Source organism: Cajanus cajan, chromosome 9, assembly GCF_000230855.2.
Source record: "Cajanus cajan strain Asha chromosome 9, NIPB_CcT2T_4, whole genome shotgun sequence".
Lineage (NCBI taxonomy): Eukaryota > Viridiplantae > Streptophyta > Magnoliopsida > Fabales > Fabaceae > Cajanus > Cajanus cajan.
In genome coordinates this window covers 30,286,193-30,302,125 of record NC_138525.1, presented here as the reverse complement: position 1 = coordinate 30,302,125, position 15,933 = coordinate 30,286,193, and the positions used below count along the sequence as shown (strand labels likewise).

Genomic DNA, 15,933 nt, shown 5'->3' with positions numbered 1-15,933 from the left:
TAGTCACAAAATAGATCCAAAAAATAGAAAAACAAAAGTGTAAAAAAAAATTACAAGAAAAAAGAGGAAAAAATATTTGTGATAATTAAATATATGGAGAATTTTGCGAAAAGCATCTAAAAATATTTTTCACATTTTATTTCATGTGAATTTGCATTTAATTTGGAAATGGATTTGAGTCGTTTTGCTTTTCTAGTCCAAATCTAGAACCAACCCTAGGATTACTCCTTTTGATGTTCTAGCTTCCAAATTGTTCTTTTTGGTTATCTATATTCTTGTTACTCTTTGAGTTTGTGACGCCTATTTAACTTAAAGTTTAGCTTATTTTAGTTATACTTTTGTTGTTTTTCTTCTACCAATTTTCTCTAGTGTTGTTTTGGTGTGTTAGTTTCTTTGTGTAGGTGAACAAGGTTCTTGGCTCAAGGTAGTAACTTGGAATGTTGATAAAGGCCTAAGAGGCTTGGCTTCTTGGGAGAAGCTATCTTCACTACAAGAAAATTGCGAATTAGAGAGGGAATGATCCCTCGCAAATCCCTCGCTAAACAGAATAGCGAGGGACTAGCGAGGGATTTGCGAGGGATCATTCCCTCGCTAAATTCAAGTCGCTAATTAGCGACGGATGCATATCCCTCACAATTCCCTCGCTACATTCCTTCGCATTTCCCTCGCAACCAGCTTCGCTAGTCCGTCGCAAATTTGTGCCGCTAATTCTTCGCTATCGCCTCGCAAATGTAGAACCTAAATTCCCTCGCTAATTGTATTTAATATTCCGTCGCTACTTTGTCGCTACTCCGTCGCAATTATCCCTCGCGATATGGTCGCTAATTCCTCGCAACTCTATAGCAATATATCAATTGAGGTCCCTCGCAAATCCCTCGCTAAACCCTCGCAAATATGTCCTTCGCAAATCCGTCGTTAAACCCTCGCAAATCCATCAAAGCATATGAATTGAGTTCCCTCGCGAATACCACGCTAATCCCTCGCGAAACCTTCACAATTTGAGTTTCCTCGCGAATCCTCGCTAATATCTCGCGAAACCTTCCTAATTTATCTATATATACATTATTCTCTCATGAATTCCTGTAAATATGCCACTTAATTTGATATTTTAAATAAATCTAAAATCAACTACATAATTTTTTTTCAATTCAACATGATTTAAAATAAAAGTTACATGTAACAATATCTCTTACAAAACCAAATTGTTAAATGTCTTACAAAATCTAACTTTTGCATACTATCTTAAAGAAACCTAAACTAATTAATGTCTTACAAAAAGAAAATCCAAATAACAAGTCATCCTAAATAGTAATCAACCTAAGCTAGTAAAATCATCATCTCGTCCTTGATCCTCCCTATGTTGGTTGGCTGATGGTGTTGTTGATGGTTGAACTACTTGAATTATTTGCCTCATCATCTCTGGTAATTGTGTTTGCAAAAAAGAGGCCAATGCATTATTTATAACTGCAGTGACCCGTTCTTCTGTCATAGGCGTAAGATTTGTAGAGGCACCTGCAACCTCTGGAGATGAAGCTTGGGTAGAGCTACTAGTTCCAAGATCCAAGCTATGTCCCATGCCATGCACTCTTTTCTTCTTGTTTTCACCTGCAGCTTTTAACCAAAGATCAGAATCAATTACAGGATGAGAAGAAGTGTCTTCTCCATATTTTTGTGTCATTGATTCTTCATATGTTTCCTACAAATAATAAACAAAAAAAAAATAAGTGAAATAGTAAGAGGTTAAAAAAGTACATAATCAATCTTAAAATATAAAATAACATACAATAAATTTCTTTGCCCTAGTTGAGACAAATTCACCATCATTTTTTTTGTGAACTTTGTTATACACTTCACGATAAGAAACAGGACGATTCTCTTGTGCCTCCTATAAAAAGATTACAGTACAAATTGTAAGTAATGAAATTCTCAGTAATTATTGACAAAATTCAATATGATTTGATTACCATAGCTTTTTTGTGTTGCCCGAAGCTTATTGACCCTCCTGTGTGCACCATTGCTTCAGGCTGAGCAGCCCTGTTTTGTCTTCCAGCAACATATTTCTTTTGCCATTCTGGTGTCTTCCAAATGTCGATCAACCCATTCCATATTTCAACTTTCATCCCTCTAGGCTTGTGAGCCCTTAAATCCTCATAATTTCTTGAGTTTGCTACTTTTATTGCTTTATCCCTGTCTTTACACAATTGATCAGAATACCTATCCATGCATGTTTTTTCCCAAACTTCCCTCGCCATCACACGATCATATTCTGATGCAAAACGATATTTTTCTTGCAATAATACAACTGAAGTAAAAAAAAATAGTTGTTGATATAATGATATAATATATAATACTATTAGATTAATTACTTACCTTAAAATCATTAAATAACATTTCTTTCATTTCAGAGCAATAACTTTTCCAACAATCTGCAGCATAAGGCATCCTTGACATTACCTCAGAAATGATATAACGAGTCACAAATTGTTGAGCAAACCTCTTCCTATAATTCAATTCAAACCAAAAATAGTTCAATAACATGAATTTAAAGTATTAATCATATTCATAAATTCAATTTTACTTACGGTTTAGAAACTACCTCCACGGATATTATTTGCCTCTTATCAACTTCTACATTAGAATCTTCACTTGAAGGCACCATAATAGGTTGTTGATTATCAGATGTTGGGATAGTATTTGATTCACCACCATTAATCAAGGGGGTGGTATCAGATGATTGTCCGCCACTAGCTGATGTAGCACCACCATTAGCTAATGAACTAGTAGATTCATCACCTAGACAAACATAGTAAAGAAAAGTTAGATTTTATCCATTGCATTTAAATAAATATAGAGTTAATAATTAAAATGTTATTCTAAAAGTATACGAGGTGAGTGATGAGAAACATGTGGTGGAGGATTCGAAGCAATTTGAGTGAGCTGATGAGGATTATTGGCTTGATTAACCCGACGCCCTCTTCCTCGAGTAGTTGGCATAATGATTACCTACATAAAATTAAAACAACAAAAAGTGATCATTTATATGGGAAATTAAAGTCATAAAGAACCACAAGTAATCAAATAAGGCAATACTAGTACTAATTAGAAACCCTTTTATCTATTTCTTATTTTAACACTAAAAAATGAATAATTATGTGTAATGTGTTGAAACTAAAACCTTTTAGAATTTATTCATCACCTTTCAAAATCAAGTTGTTAATCATAACTAGATTCTGAATCATATAATTCCTCATCATCTATGAACTCGTTAATATCTTCAATCTCATCATCTTCAATATCATCAATGAAGTGATCATGATGCAAGTTGTCCATTGAATGATGTATATCATTGTTGCCTACTTCTTCCATTGGAGCAATTCCATCAAACAATGGTATCGTCTCATCGTGTATAACACTTTGGTGTGCTCTTATGGATCCATCATCTTGGTAATAATCAGTATAAGTTAGCTCATTTGATCCACCAAATTCATCATTTAATGTCTTAGCCATAAAAAGTTTCAGTCTAACTTTGCAAGCTGCCCACCATTCATCACTAGATCTACCCCCACTTTGTGGGTATCTTGTGTAGTAAACTTGTTGTGCTTGTTCAGCTAAAACAAATGGCTCATCTGATTGAAGCTTTGATTTATGTTTGATATCAACCAACCCATATCTTTCATCAATAGTGACACCATTTGGGTCAAACCAGTGGCAACATAGGATAATTACTCTTTGATGTCCAAGATATGATAATTCTAATATATCCTCAACAATTCCATAATAGTCTAAATCATTCTCACCATATATATTTCCCCGAACACATACCCCACTATTCATGGTGGCTTTATTATGTCCATAGTCCTTAGTATGAAATCTATATCCATTAACTATTAAGCCATTAAAAGAAGTTGCAAATTTAGATGGACCATAACTTATCTCTTTAATCATTTGATCATCAACTTGATTTGTACTTACCTGTAAATGATTTCAAAGAGAAAAAATGGTTGCATCACTTAGTATATATTATGAACATTAAAAAGAACATTATATACATTTATGAGTAAGTTGACTCACTTGATGTTTCAACCATTTACTGAAGTTTTTATCGCGAGTTTCCACTATTTCATCCTCATCAATATTGGGATTTGTTTCCTTTAGCGAATCCTCAAATTGTCTAATACATATAATAAATTTAATAAGAAAACTAATTTCACTATAACCTACCAAAATTGAGAAATTAGGGAGAAAACTTACTGGAGATAAGGTTCCACTTCTTTGCAATTTACAAGAACATATGTCTCAGCAATTTCAAGCTCTTTATCTGTTAATATTATTTTTTGACCCTTGCCAATAGGACGACATGGGTATTTAAAAATAGACAACTTATCATCACCATTGGCATCTTCACCACCATCATCATTTTGAGGAACTTGAGTGTGTCTTGTTTGTATAGTTGGATCAAAGTACATAGAAGCAAAATTAGAAATTTCTTCCACAATATAAGCTTCACAAATGGATCCTTCAACCCTTGCTTTATTTCGAACCTTCTTTTTCAAGTACAACATGCACCTCTCAAATGGATACATCCATCTGTACTGCACTGATCCTCCAACCTTGGCTTCATAAGGGAGATGCACAATTAAATGTTCCATGGAATCAAAGAATGCTGGCGGGAAAATCTTTTCAAGCTTGCAAATTGTTTCAATAATGGAAACCTTAACATTGTCCATGACAGAAGTACGTATCTCATGTGCACAAATTTCTTTGAAAAACAAGCTGAGTTCTATTAATACTCCCCATATTGGCTTTGGCAACATATCACGAAATGCCAAAGGAATTAGTCTTTGCATAAAAACATGACAGTCATGACTTTTCATTCCATATATCTTTCCTTCATCTATATTAATGCAACGTGATATGTTAGATGCATATCCATCTGGAAATTTTAATTGTTTATCCACTCACACACTTTCTTTCTTTGGTTATCATTCAAGACATATGTCGCCTTTGGCTTTTTATACATTTCATTCTCAAATATCAACTCTAAACTTGGGCGTTTACAAATATCTTTCAAATCAGCTCTTGCATTTGCATTGTCTTTCGTCTTTCCCTTTATGTCCATGACAGTGTTGAAGATATTGTCAAACACATTTTTTTCAACATGCATGACATCCAAATTGTGTCGTATTAGATTAGTGGACCAATAAGGTAATTCCCAGAATATGTTTTTCTTCACCCAATTATGCCTTGTACCAAAGCCAGGTTGTTGTTGTTTGGGTGCCTTCAAGCCAAAAGTGATAGAATGAAGTTGATTCACCATATTTAAGACATCCATGCCATTAAATTCTTGTGGAGGTAAAGATTTTACCACTGTTGACTTCTTAAAAGAGTGTCGATCACGACGAAATTGATGATCAATGGGCAATAATTGACGATGACAATCAAACCAACAACATTTCCTTCCATGTTTTAGATAAAATGATTTACTATGCTCCATACAATAGGGGCAAGCAAGTCTCCCATGAGTGCTCCAACCAGATAACATTCCATATGCTGGAAAGTCACTTATTGTCCATAATAAAGCTGCTTTCATAATGAAATTTTGCTTCCTACATGCATCAAAAGTGTTAACCCCAATGTCACTTATTGTAATTGGATGCTTACACTGTTAGTATATAGTGTATTTTACTATATAAGGAATATGAACAAATAAATTAATAAAAATTCAATTTCATTTATATGGTTTGGTATGAATCTAAAGATAAAAGCTAAAACAAAATGGTACATTTTACACTCATAATTACCTTATTATCCACATTAATGACATTTATGAACAAAATATATAAATAAACTGACAAAAATATACATTAATATTAAAATTAAGGTTTTGATGTTTAGTTTTCAACTCATTCAATATAAAAGCATATGCTAACCATAAAAATAAAATTCAACCCACTTCATTTTCATCATTTAAAGTTATTCCTAGCAACCCTCAAAAAGCAAGGTTATAATAAATTACTTGCCTTACATGAAGTTAGTAGGATTCCGAAGGCTGTTCATATGCCAGCAAAGCAACACAGTCCTATAGAATGAACAATCCAAAGGTAATTTAAATATCAGTTCAAGCATACGACAATTATAGTAGACCAACAGTAAAAAGGTAATTTAAATATCAGTTCAAGCATACGACAATTATAGTAGACCAACAGTAAAAAGGTAATTTAAAAACACGTGGCCATTTGAACTAATTGGCAAATAACACAAGCAAGATTTATATTTTTGTATCTCAGTTTCATGGTTCAAAATGAAAGGAAAATTAGTTATGTTGCCTTCCAAGAGGAGTGACTATGAAATTTTATGCTAGATTGCAGTTCAAGCTTTTGAAACTTTAGCAAATGCTTTGCTATCTATAACATTTTTCTAGACCTGTCACGGGTATTTCCAAATCCACTGGACCACAACTAATTTGCTTACAGTACTATAACTGTTGCTGGTCCAAAGGATTTTCACAAATAGCAAAAATAAGAACACTGGAGCTTTATAACCCAAAAAAAGTGTAGATTATCCGCATGCTTGTATTTCCATCAGTCCAGTATCAAAAGGATGTTTTCCCGGAGTCACCTAGTAACATGCTTCTCTGTCTGCATGCATTGGAATTCATGTAAACAGATAGCCATTCACAGACTATAATTTCATCAAGTAAAGAAAATTCATGTTAAGGTTTCCAATCAAATACAACTCATAGTGAAGAGTACAACTTTATCATAACAATTAAATATTAAAGAGTACAATAAACAGACAATTAATGGAAAACAAAATAGAAAGAATAGTAACAACTAACAAGAATGGAAACTAAAACTTTTTCAAGAGAACAAAATCAATTTTGAGGTTTACAACTATTGATAATCTAAAAGTGGCTCCAAATTTATTAATCAAGGTTGCAATCATTCTGTTGTTTATACTTTAAAGCACAATCTTCTGTCCCAAGAGTCAAGCATATAAAAAACAAGAATAATATTTTAATTTTCAATTAACTTATCCTGGAAGTTACGGTTTCGAGTAGACCGCTTTACTTGTGTTTCCAAATTGCAATGATAGCCAGATCAGCAAAGGAGTAAAGCATAAATAAATCAAATAACTTGAACAGAGCGTGTGTGTGAGAGTGTATCAATGGAAAAGAGAAAAAATCAAGCTTCTTTACCTTCCAACTATGTCACTCTCGCTCAACTACAAGAGCGATGGCTCGAGCAACAAGCCCAAACCAACCAAGAAGAAGAGAAACCGCTACCTCCAAACCAGAACCAGAACCACCATAAGGTTGTAGTCGCTTCCACTAGCGGAACCGCTTCTAGGTCTCTTCCTCAGAAGCACTGTGTCGTTAAGACTCGGAACGATTCCGCAACTCACTGCAACTCGGAGTCTACCACCGGAAACGCAACCGACTGTTTGCAAATAAAAACATAGAGTTGAATATGTTCACTGAAATGCCCCATGGAAAAAACAAAATGTAGCTGACAGCGCAATAAAAACATATGGAGTATTCATTATCAGTTACAAAATTTACACCTTCAAATAATAGATACGGTGATTGAGTTGAGTACCTGGACCTTGCGGGCGGTGGTTTGAGGGAGGCGGTCCGGTTCGGCCTGGTTGACGGCAGCGAGGAAGAAGGGCGGAACAGATGAACGGCTTGGGTTTGAAGAAGAGTGGAGAAGTAGGGATTGGGAAGAGAAGGGGCAATTTCACTCTAAGGTAGTGTTTGTTTCCATGGATTTACTGTTCACGAGCAAAGAAAGGCGAAGAAACTTGTTGTTCGTTTCCGGTGATTTGCAACGACGAAAAGGCGAAGAAAAGGGGGGAGAAGCGTGATTCTCGTCCTCGCACAAAAGCGAAGAAAGCAGAAGAAAGCCACGTAGGATTTATAAAAACCCGAAAATGCCCCTTCGCATGCATGCGTAGTGTGCCATGCAGTAGAGGAAGCATATACAAAGGAAGCATAATCGATTATGCAAGGCTACATAATCGACTATGCAAGGCCATAATCGATTATGTAGTCTTGCATAATCGATTATGCTGTATATATATACACAGCATAATCGATTATGTTATATGTATAACATATAACATAATCATGTTATATGTTATACATATAACATAATCGTATATATATATAAAATATTAATATTTAATATATAATATATATATTAAATATTAATATTTCATATATATATATATATATATATATATATATTAAATATTTAATATATATATATATATTTAATATTTAATATTTAATTTATATATATATTTTAAATATTTAATATATATATATATATATATAATATTTAATATTTAATTTATATATATAAATTAAATATTAATATTTTTATTTTTTCACTTTTATATATATTAAAGTTTGTTTATTTATATTATACAATTTTTTTATATTAAGAAAATCCTATTATTTAAATATTAATATCAAAAAGTGAAAATATAAAAAAAATAATACCTGTTTATAAAATTAAAATAATAATATTTTTTATTTTTATTAATATTAATATTATTTATTATAATTAGCATCATTATTATTTATTATGATTCTTATTATTTTTTTAATATTTATTTTTATTCTTATCATTATTTATTATTTTTTTAAAAATTATACTTATTAATATAATTTTATTGTAATTATTATTATTTATAATAAATAATATTATACTCATTTTAATCTAAGGGTAAAAGTATAAATCATATTTATTTATTAAATTTTTAATTTTTATCTATCATTAAATTTAAAGTAAATATTTAAATTAAATTATTTTTAATATTTTATAATTTTTTAAATTAAAATTTATATATTTATTTTTTAATTATAATAATTATAAACTTTTTTAACTTAAGGGTAAAACAGTAATCTTACACAATTATCAATTTAAAAATTTATTTTTATCTATCACATCAATCAATTCACTCACAAACTTTTACAAACTTTCTCTACACTTTCCACTCACTTTCCCTTAATCCAAACAACCTCACTTTCCACTCACTTTCCCTTCAAATCTTTCCTTTTCCACTCCCCATTTTCCATCTTCAAATCCAAACAAAGCCTAAGGGTTTAGGAGGGAAACTAAAGAAATAAGGCGCTAATAACTTTTTTTTTTCATTTATTTTATATAAATATAAAAAATATTAGTTAATATAATTTTTTAAACATATTATATTATTACATATAAATATTTTAAATTTTTTATTTGATAAATTTAAATAACTTTTATATTTATAAATGAATTTAATTTAAACTATAATTAAAAATAACAATAAACTAAATAGAAATAATACTGATAAAAATATACAAAAAGATATATTATTATAATTTTAATATGATATTATTTTAAATTTCAAAATAATATTAATAAAGATAAATATAAAAAAAATTATACATAGTAATAAGTTGTTGTTTTAGTTTTAAAAATAATAAAATACTGGTATTTGAAAAAAATTTAAAATACATTAAAAATAAAGTGAAATATTTACTCTATGCAATTAGTTTTGTTTTAAATCTCATGTATTTATTACTTTTACCTCTTATAATATTAATATTGCTTTTATTTTGAATACTTTTAAATAAAAAATTAAATTAAGTTGATTAAAATTTTTACAATTCAAACTACTGAAACGAATATTACTGAATATTATACGTGTTTTATATTTTTTTTCGGAGAAAAGGTAAGTGTATTTTTTTCTTCACACAATCATGCAATATTTATGAGCTATAGAAAATGCATTAGTAGTAAAATAAATACTTTAAAAAGTAGTATTTCTTTTAACAACATTATAATAAAAATTTTATTTAAAATTTATTTATATATGATATAAATGTACTAAAATTACAATTGTATAAAAATATAATAATATTTAGAACAAAAAACTTATAAAAACAAAAGTATTATAGCATACTGATGTGGCAAGAGAGAAGAAAGTAAAGTTATGTTTATTGAAAAGAAACATACACACACACACACACATATATATATATATATATAGAGAGAGAGAGAGAGAGAGTTATGGAGAGAAGGTAAATTAAATTAAATTTATTAAAAAAGATAGAGTAAAAAAAAACATGTTGAGCAAAAATGTTTTTAAAAAAATCGTGATACGTGTTTAGAAAAAAAAAACCTTCCTTTATATATAATATGATAATTAACAAATATCTTGATAAAATTGATTAATATATCTATATAATTTATGCTTACTTTAATTTTTCAAATATTATATATGAAATATAAGCTAAATATTTATTTAGAGTTTTTTAATGTTGATCCTTCCAATTTTTTAAAATTATTTTTAATCCTTATAGGATTATCCTTTCTCAATTTCAATCTTTATAATATTTTTTTTTCAAAGTTTAGTCAATATAAGTTTATATTTTTTCTTTCTAATTTTTAGTTGTTAGTACGAAGTTACATGAACTAAAGTGAAAGAAAATTATAATATATATTTAATGAACTAAAATTTGAAAAATGCATATTTATAAGGATAAAAATTTAAAGAACTAAAATTGAAAAAACATGAACTTACAGAGACTAAATTCATATATAAATCAAAATAAACAAAAATATTTTAAATTATCATAATTAAGAAAACAAAACATATACGGACTAAATTCATATTGTAAACATATAAATTATATTTAAAATTTATGATGATATATATATATATATGTGTGTGTGTGTGTGTTTTAAAAAATATATATGAGTGAAAATTCAGTTACTTCAAAAGTAACTCTTAAAAAGTTATTTAATGAATGTAATTACGTTATATATTGAATTTCTTATTCAATAAATTAAGTCTAAAAGTTTGTTTACTTTATCTTTTAATCAATAGTTTTATTTAATAGATAATGTTAGATAATATTTAATAATTTTTAAAATTAATATTAGATAATATTTAATAATTTTAAAAATATTTTTAAATATTCAATAACTAAAAAAAATGAAGAGATAACAAATAAGATAAAATATATATAAGTAAAATAAAAAGAAAAAAATATGAAAAATTTCAAATTTTTACTTTTTGGGGAGAATTTGAAATTATATTATTTCAAGAAATTTTACAAATACTTGAATTTCAAATTCTACTAGCAACGAAATCTCTTATTTGCGAGGGATTAACGAAAAACTTTTTCCCACACTAATTTGCGAGGGATTTGCGAGGGCTATACTTATAACTCATTAGCGAGGGATTTGCGACTGTCGCCACCGGCCCGAAACGGGCTTTCGGCATTCGCGAAGGATGGTTGGACTCTTTTATTGTTTTGAAAAGTATGGATTGCTAGAATGACTTATTCTCAAACTGAGACCTCGTCAAACGAGCAATTTTATTAAAAGGCTCACCAATCCATGTTAATCCCAAGCGGGACCCTCCATGGATTAGCGGTTTTCATAAAAAGGAAGGGTTCGTGGAGTCGCCACCAATGTTTTACTCAAAACATTGGAAAAAGGGATAAGGCAATTGATTTTATAAATCAACTTCGGCCATTACAACCAGAGTTGGGTAAGGGAGTCGGTTACGCGTGGGGAAGGTGTTAGCACCCCACAGCGCCCCTTTCGGGTTCCCTATGACAGATTATTTCTAAAAATAATAGTGCAAAATTACTAAATTACCCCTATTTATTCTAAGCAATTATAAATTAACTATCTACATGATGACAGTTTAAATATGTACAATCAGAATGCAGTAAAAGAAGGGATTTTTAGAAAAGAAACCTCTTGAAGCGTGCTTTTTATATATCAAGTAAAACTGGGAAGCTTTTTGGCGTTCCCTCGCTCTACAAGCCCGCTCACCCTTTCCTAAAAAATTTTAACTATGGAAATCCAGAGGATTTCCCTTCGACTAAGTTCGAATCTCCAAGCTAAATGCTCGGAATTCCAGAACTTTGTCGGATCGACTCCCAGAGAGATTTCTAGGGCAGAACACTGCTCAAAAACCCCAGAATACTCAAGGAGGGAGTCAAAACTCAGTGGAAAAGTGTCCTATGACGTCAAAATGACGCCATATTTATAGGGAACAGGCGCAATACGGGCTATGGAATCAATACGGCCGTATTGAAATTTTTGAACTTCAATACGGCCGTATTGAAATTCAGAAATTTCAATACGCCCGTATTGAGTTCACTGCGGCTGTATTGAAGCTTCAATACGGCCGTATTGATTTCAGTACGGCCGTCTTGAAGTTTCAGAAACTTCAATACGCCGTATTGAGTTCACTGCGGCCGTATTGAAGCTTCAATACGGCCGTATTAAGTTTAGTACGGCCGTATTGGGCTTCATTCCCTCCACTTCCTTATTTTAAGCTACTCTAAGACCTCTAAACCTACAGATAGCCATCCTATGGTCTTCTAGGAGTCCTTCTGGCTGACTTTCCTTCGATCTTTGAGAGTCTTCGAGTTTTATTTCCGACCCGGACAATTTTAGGGGTCTACAGCTGCCCCCCCTTTACTTAGTCGGACGGCCTTTTGATGTACCGGCTGACAAGTAAAGGAGTTGACCCAATTGTCCGGGTGATATGCCAACCTTCTGACTTGTAGCGTCTTCCGGTGGAAAATTGTTGAGTAACCTCTCCAGGTTGAGTATTAGTCGTCGCCTCTCCAGGCTCATTGCATACCTCGGTGCTCTGGACATCTGGGTAGCTGAGTATTACCTCTCCAGGCTTATGCATACCTCGGTGCTCTGGACATCTGGGTAGCTGAGTATTACCTCTCCAGGCTTGTGCATACCTCGGTGCTCTGGACATCTGGGTAGCTGAGTATTACCTCTCCAGGCTTGTGCATACCTCGGTGCTCTGGACATCTGGGTAGCTGAGTATTACCTCTCCAGGCTTGTGCATACCTCGGTGCTCTGGACATCTGGGTAGCTGAGTATTACCTCTCCAGGCTTGTGCATACCTCGGTGCTCTGGACATCTGGGTAGCTGAGTATTACCTCTCCAGGCTTGTGCATACCTCGGTGCTCTGGACATCTGGGTAGTTGAGTATTACCTCTCCAGGTTTGTGCATACCTCGGTGCTCTGGACATCTGGGTAGCTGAGTATTACCTCTCCAGGCTTGTGCATACCTCGGTGTTCTGGACATCTGGGTAGCTAAGTATTGCCTCTTAGGCTTTGAGATGATTTTGTCTTCACAGTCCACGATGCTGCTTCGACAGTTGTTTTTTGATTTTTGTGCCACTGAGGGCTGGATAACGCAGGGATCCGTCTAGGGGATGTGCAGTTACTCATAGGTTCTTGTGTCCCAACTTTCCATTGGGTAGTTGGTGCCCATTGGGGAATTTCTGATTCCTTGGGGGTGCAGACACAAAGATGCTTTTTCTGATGTGAGCGATGCCTTATGATTGGCTGTCGTCCTTTTGACGTTGTGGAGTATCCCGGTTATCCTTATTCGGGCGACTCTTTTTGTTTTTCTGGTTTTGTTGCCTCTGTGTAGGCTATTATCCGCTGGGGATTTTGTCATTGATTTTGATTAGCCTCTTCTGTTAGGCATATCATCTTGATGTTCAATGATTGGCTGAAAAGCCAAATTCCGCTTGGGGAATTGTTATTGATCTTTTGGATTTTCTTTTTTCTTTTTTCTTTTTTGAAAGAGTGCCTCTGAGTAGGCGAATTATCTTGATGTTTGGTGTTTGGCTGAGTGCCGGATTCCGCTTGGGGAATGATTATTTGTCTTTTGTGATTTTTTCTTGAGGGGGTGCCTCTGAGTAGGCGAGTGGGGATTTAAAGTTTATTTATCCCAGAGTATTATTTAGAAAGCCTCTTCAGGCTTAGCTTCACTCATCGCTTGAGTTGGAAAGCTACCTTCCACTGAGGAAGTTTAAGTCCTTTCGACTTGGATATTCTGTTTAGATGATCAAGCCTCCCTTGGGGAATTTTGTTGATCTCGCTTTGATAGCTTTCACTGGGGAATTTGGCCCGTGAGTGGAAGCTGAGATATCTCTGGGGAGTATTATTTCTGCGAGCCTCTCCAGGCTCAGTTATTCTGAGAGAGTATTATTTCGGCGAGCCTCTCCAGGCTCAGTTATTCTGTGGGAGTATTTTTTCAGCAAGCCTCTCCAGGCTCAATTATTCTGTGGGAGTATTATTTCGGCAAGCCTCTCCAGGCTCAGTTATTCTGCATGAGTATTGTTTCGGCAAGCCTCTCCAGGCTCATTTATTCTGTACAAACTGAGGAGTATTGTTTGTATCCTTGCCTTTTTTCGTTTTCGGCTTTTGTTGACTGCTGTCATACACAAGCAATTTTCTATTTTTTCTATTTTATGCAATTGCCTCATGATAAGGTCTTTGAATGTGCAACTAATGTGTGTGATGCACAAATGCAAGTTTTATTATTTAATGTTTTTAGAAAAATGAATGGCTCTCCCTATCCCCCTTTTCTTGGAGGAATTTCTGTCATCGACGTGAGGGAATATTTTTGTGAGCCTTTTATGCAGGAGATTATGGATTTTATAGGAACCCCTCCAATTTTCTTTATTGACCGATTATTAAGGAATTTCATACAATTTTTTAGAAATACCAATTTTAGAGGCATAATCACATGGTCAAGAGAGAAGAGAAAATGAATAGATATTTTATTGATATTCACAAGTGTTTTTACAGAAAGATATACAGAAGGATTTTCTGAAGAATGGCTGGCCAGGGTAGGCTATATACATTGGGCTTAACAATTATATCTGTAATTGTTGCTCTTTACGCTCCCCTAATTGCTTCGGGTGAGATGCCTGTGTCAGGAGTGTAGATGCTGCAAGACGCTTGCTTCTAGAAGATAATCACTTGATCCGCCTTTCGGTTTTCGATTCAAGTGATCGTTGCTTGCTTTGTTTTTGCATCTTATTCTTTTGCCCCTAATTTTTGTCTAGGACGTATCCTAGCGGGGATAAATTCGCCTTTGTTTTGCCTAGTACCCTTGTACTGGCGGGCTTTTTATTTTGCCCTAACTTTTGCCTAAGACGCCCTTTTTGGGTTTTCATCCTAGCGGGCCTATGCAAGCAACGTCTTCAAGCATAGTACTTCTTTACCACGTCAGTGTTGACTGGGTATCGAAGTTCTTTTCCATCCATGTCCGTGAGGATTAATGCTCCTCCTGAGAAAGCTCGTTTTACCACGTATGGTCCTCTGTGATTTGGGGCCCACTTTCCGATTTTGTCCTTTCGAGTTGGTAGCAATTTCTTCATTACCAACTCTCCCTCATGGTAGACCCGAGGGTGGACTTTCTTGTCAAAAGCCTTTTTGATCTTCCTCTGATAAGCTTGACCATGGCATATGGCGTTCAGCCATTTTTCTTCAATGAGGTTCAACTGGTCATACCGGCCTTGAACCCATTCTGCTTCGGAAAGTTTTGCTTCCATGATTACCCTTAGGGAAGGTATTTCGACTTCGACGGGTAGAACTGCCTCCATCTCATAGACGAGGGAGAATGGAGTAGCTCCTGTAGATGTGCGTACAGAAGTCCTATAACCACGGAGAGCGAAGGGTAACATCTCGTGCCAGTCTTTAAATGAGACAACCATCTTTTGCACTATTTTCTTGATGTTCTTATTGGTTGCCTTGACTGCCCCATTCATCTTTGGCCGATATGGGGAAGAATTATGGTGTTGGATCTCGAATTCTTGGCACAGTTCTTCCACCATTTTGTTGTTCAGATTAGATCCATTATCAGTGATGATTTATTTCTCCATGCTTCCACTAGATTATTCTAAAATCTTTTGGGACAAGAGAGAAAAGGAAAGAAAGATATTTTTGTTCTGAAGTTTGTGTTTTAGAGGGGATTTATTTTTTAAAAAATGGTTTTTGTAAGAATGGATGGCCAAGGTAGGCTTATGTGTTTAGGCTTTGTTTGATTAAACACTTATGAAGTTAAGAAAATCTTTGTTTATTGACGTTGTGATTT

At 33.3% G+C, this 15,933-nt stretch overlaps 1 protein-coding gene across 15 annotated transcripts; it reads right to left on the bottom strand.

Annotated features, from left to right (window-relative positions):
* Positions 1-1,107: 1,107 nt before the first annotated feature.
* On the bottom strand, positions 1,108-8,017 carry LOC109810271 (uncharacterized). Of its 15 annotated transcripts, none has more exons than XM_083063477.1 (11): positions 7,599-8,013; positions 7,199-7,439; positions 6,017-6,079; positions 4,252-5,602; positions 4,072-4,171; positions 2,886-3,003; positions 2,583-2,793; positions 2,371-2,500; positions 1,965-2,302; positions 1,784-1,885; positions 1,108-1,696 (listed from the first exon to the last, which is right to left on the bottom strand). In XM_083063477.1, the coding sequence occupies exons 4-9, from the start codon at positions 4,872-4,874 to the stop codon at positions 2,252-2,254; spliced, it is 1,233 nt and encodes a 410-aa protein (XP_082919603.1). In that variant the 5' UTR covers positions 4,875-5,602; positions 6,017-6,079; positions 7,199-7,439; positions 7,599-8,013; the 3' UTR covers positions 1,108-1,696; positions 1,784-1,885; positions 1,965-2,251. The 15 variants fall into 15 exon arrangements, with proteins under 15 accessions (XP_082919603.1, XP_082919605.1, XP_082919607.1 ...); XM_083063479.1 differs by having other exon boundaries at positions 1,965-2,287; XM_083063481.1 differs by having other exon boundaries at positions 2,455-2,500.
* Positions 8,018-15,933: the final 7,916 nt, after the last annotated feature.

Excerpts from the sequence above, each read along its gene's own strand:
- LOC109810271 (XM_083063472.1), bottom strand. The coding sequence starts at position 4,874 with ATGAAAAGTCATGACTGTCATGTTTTTATGCAAAGACTAATTCCTTTG. Across the intron at positions 4,172-4,251 it reads GAAGTGGAACCTTATCTCCA|ACAATTTGAGGATTCGCTAA; the intron begins GTAAGTTTTCTC and ends TATATGTATTAG. Across the intron at positions 3,973-4,071 it reads GTAAATGGTTGAAACATCAA|GTAAGTACAAATCAAGTTGA; the intron begins GTGAGTCAACTT and ends AATCATTTACAG.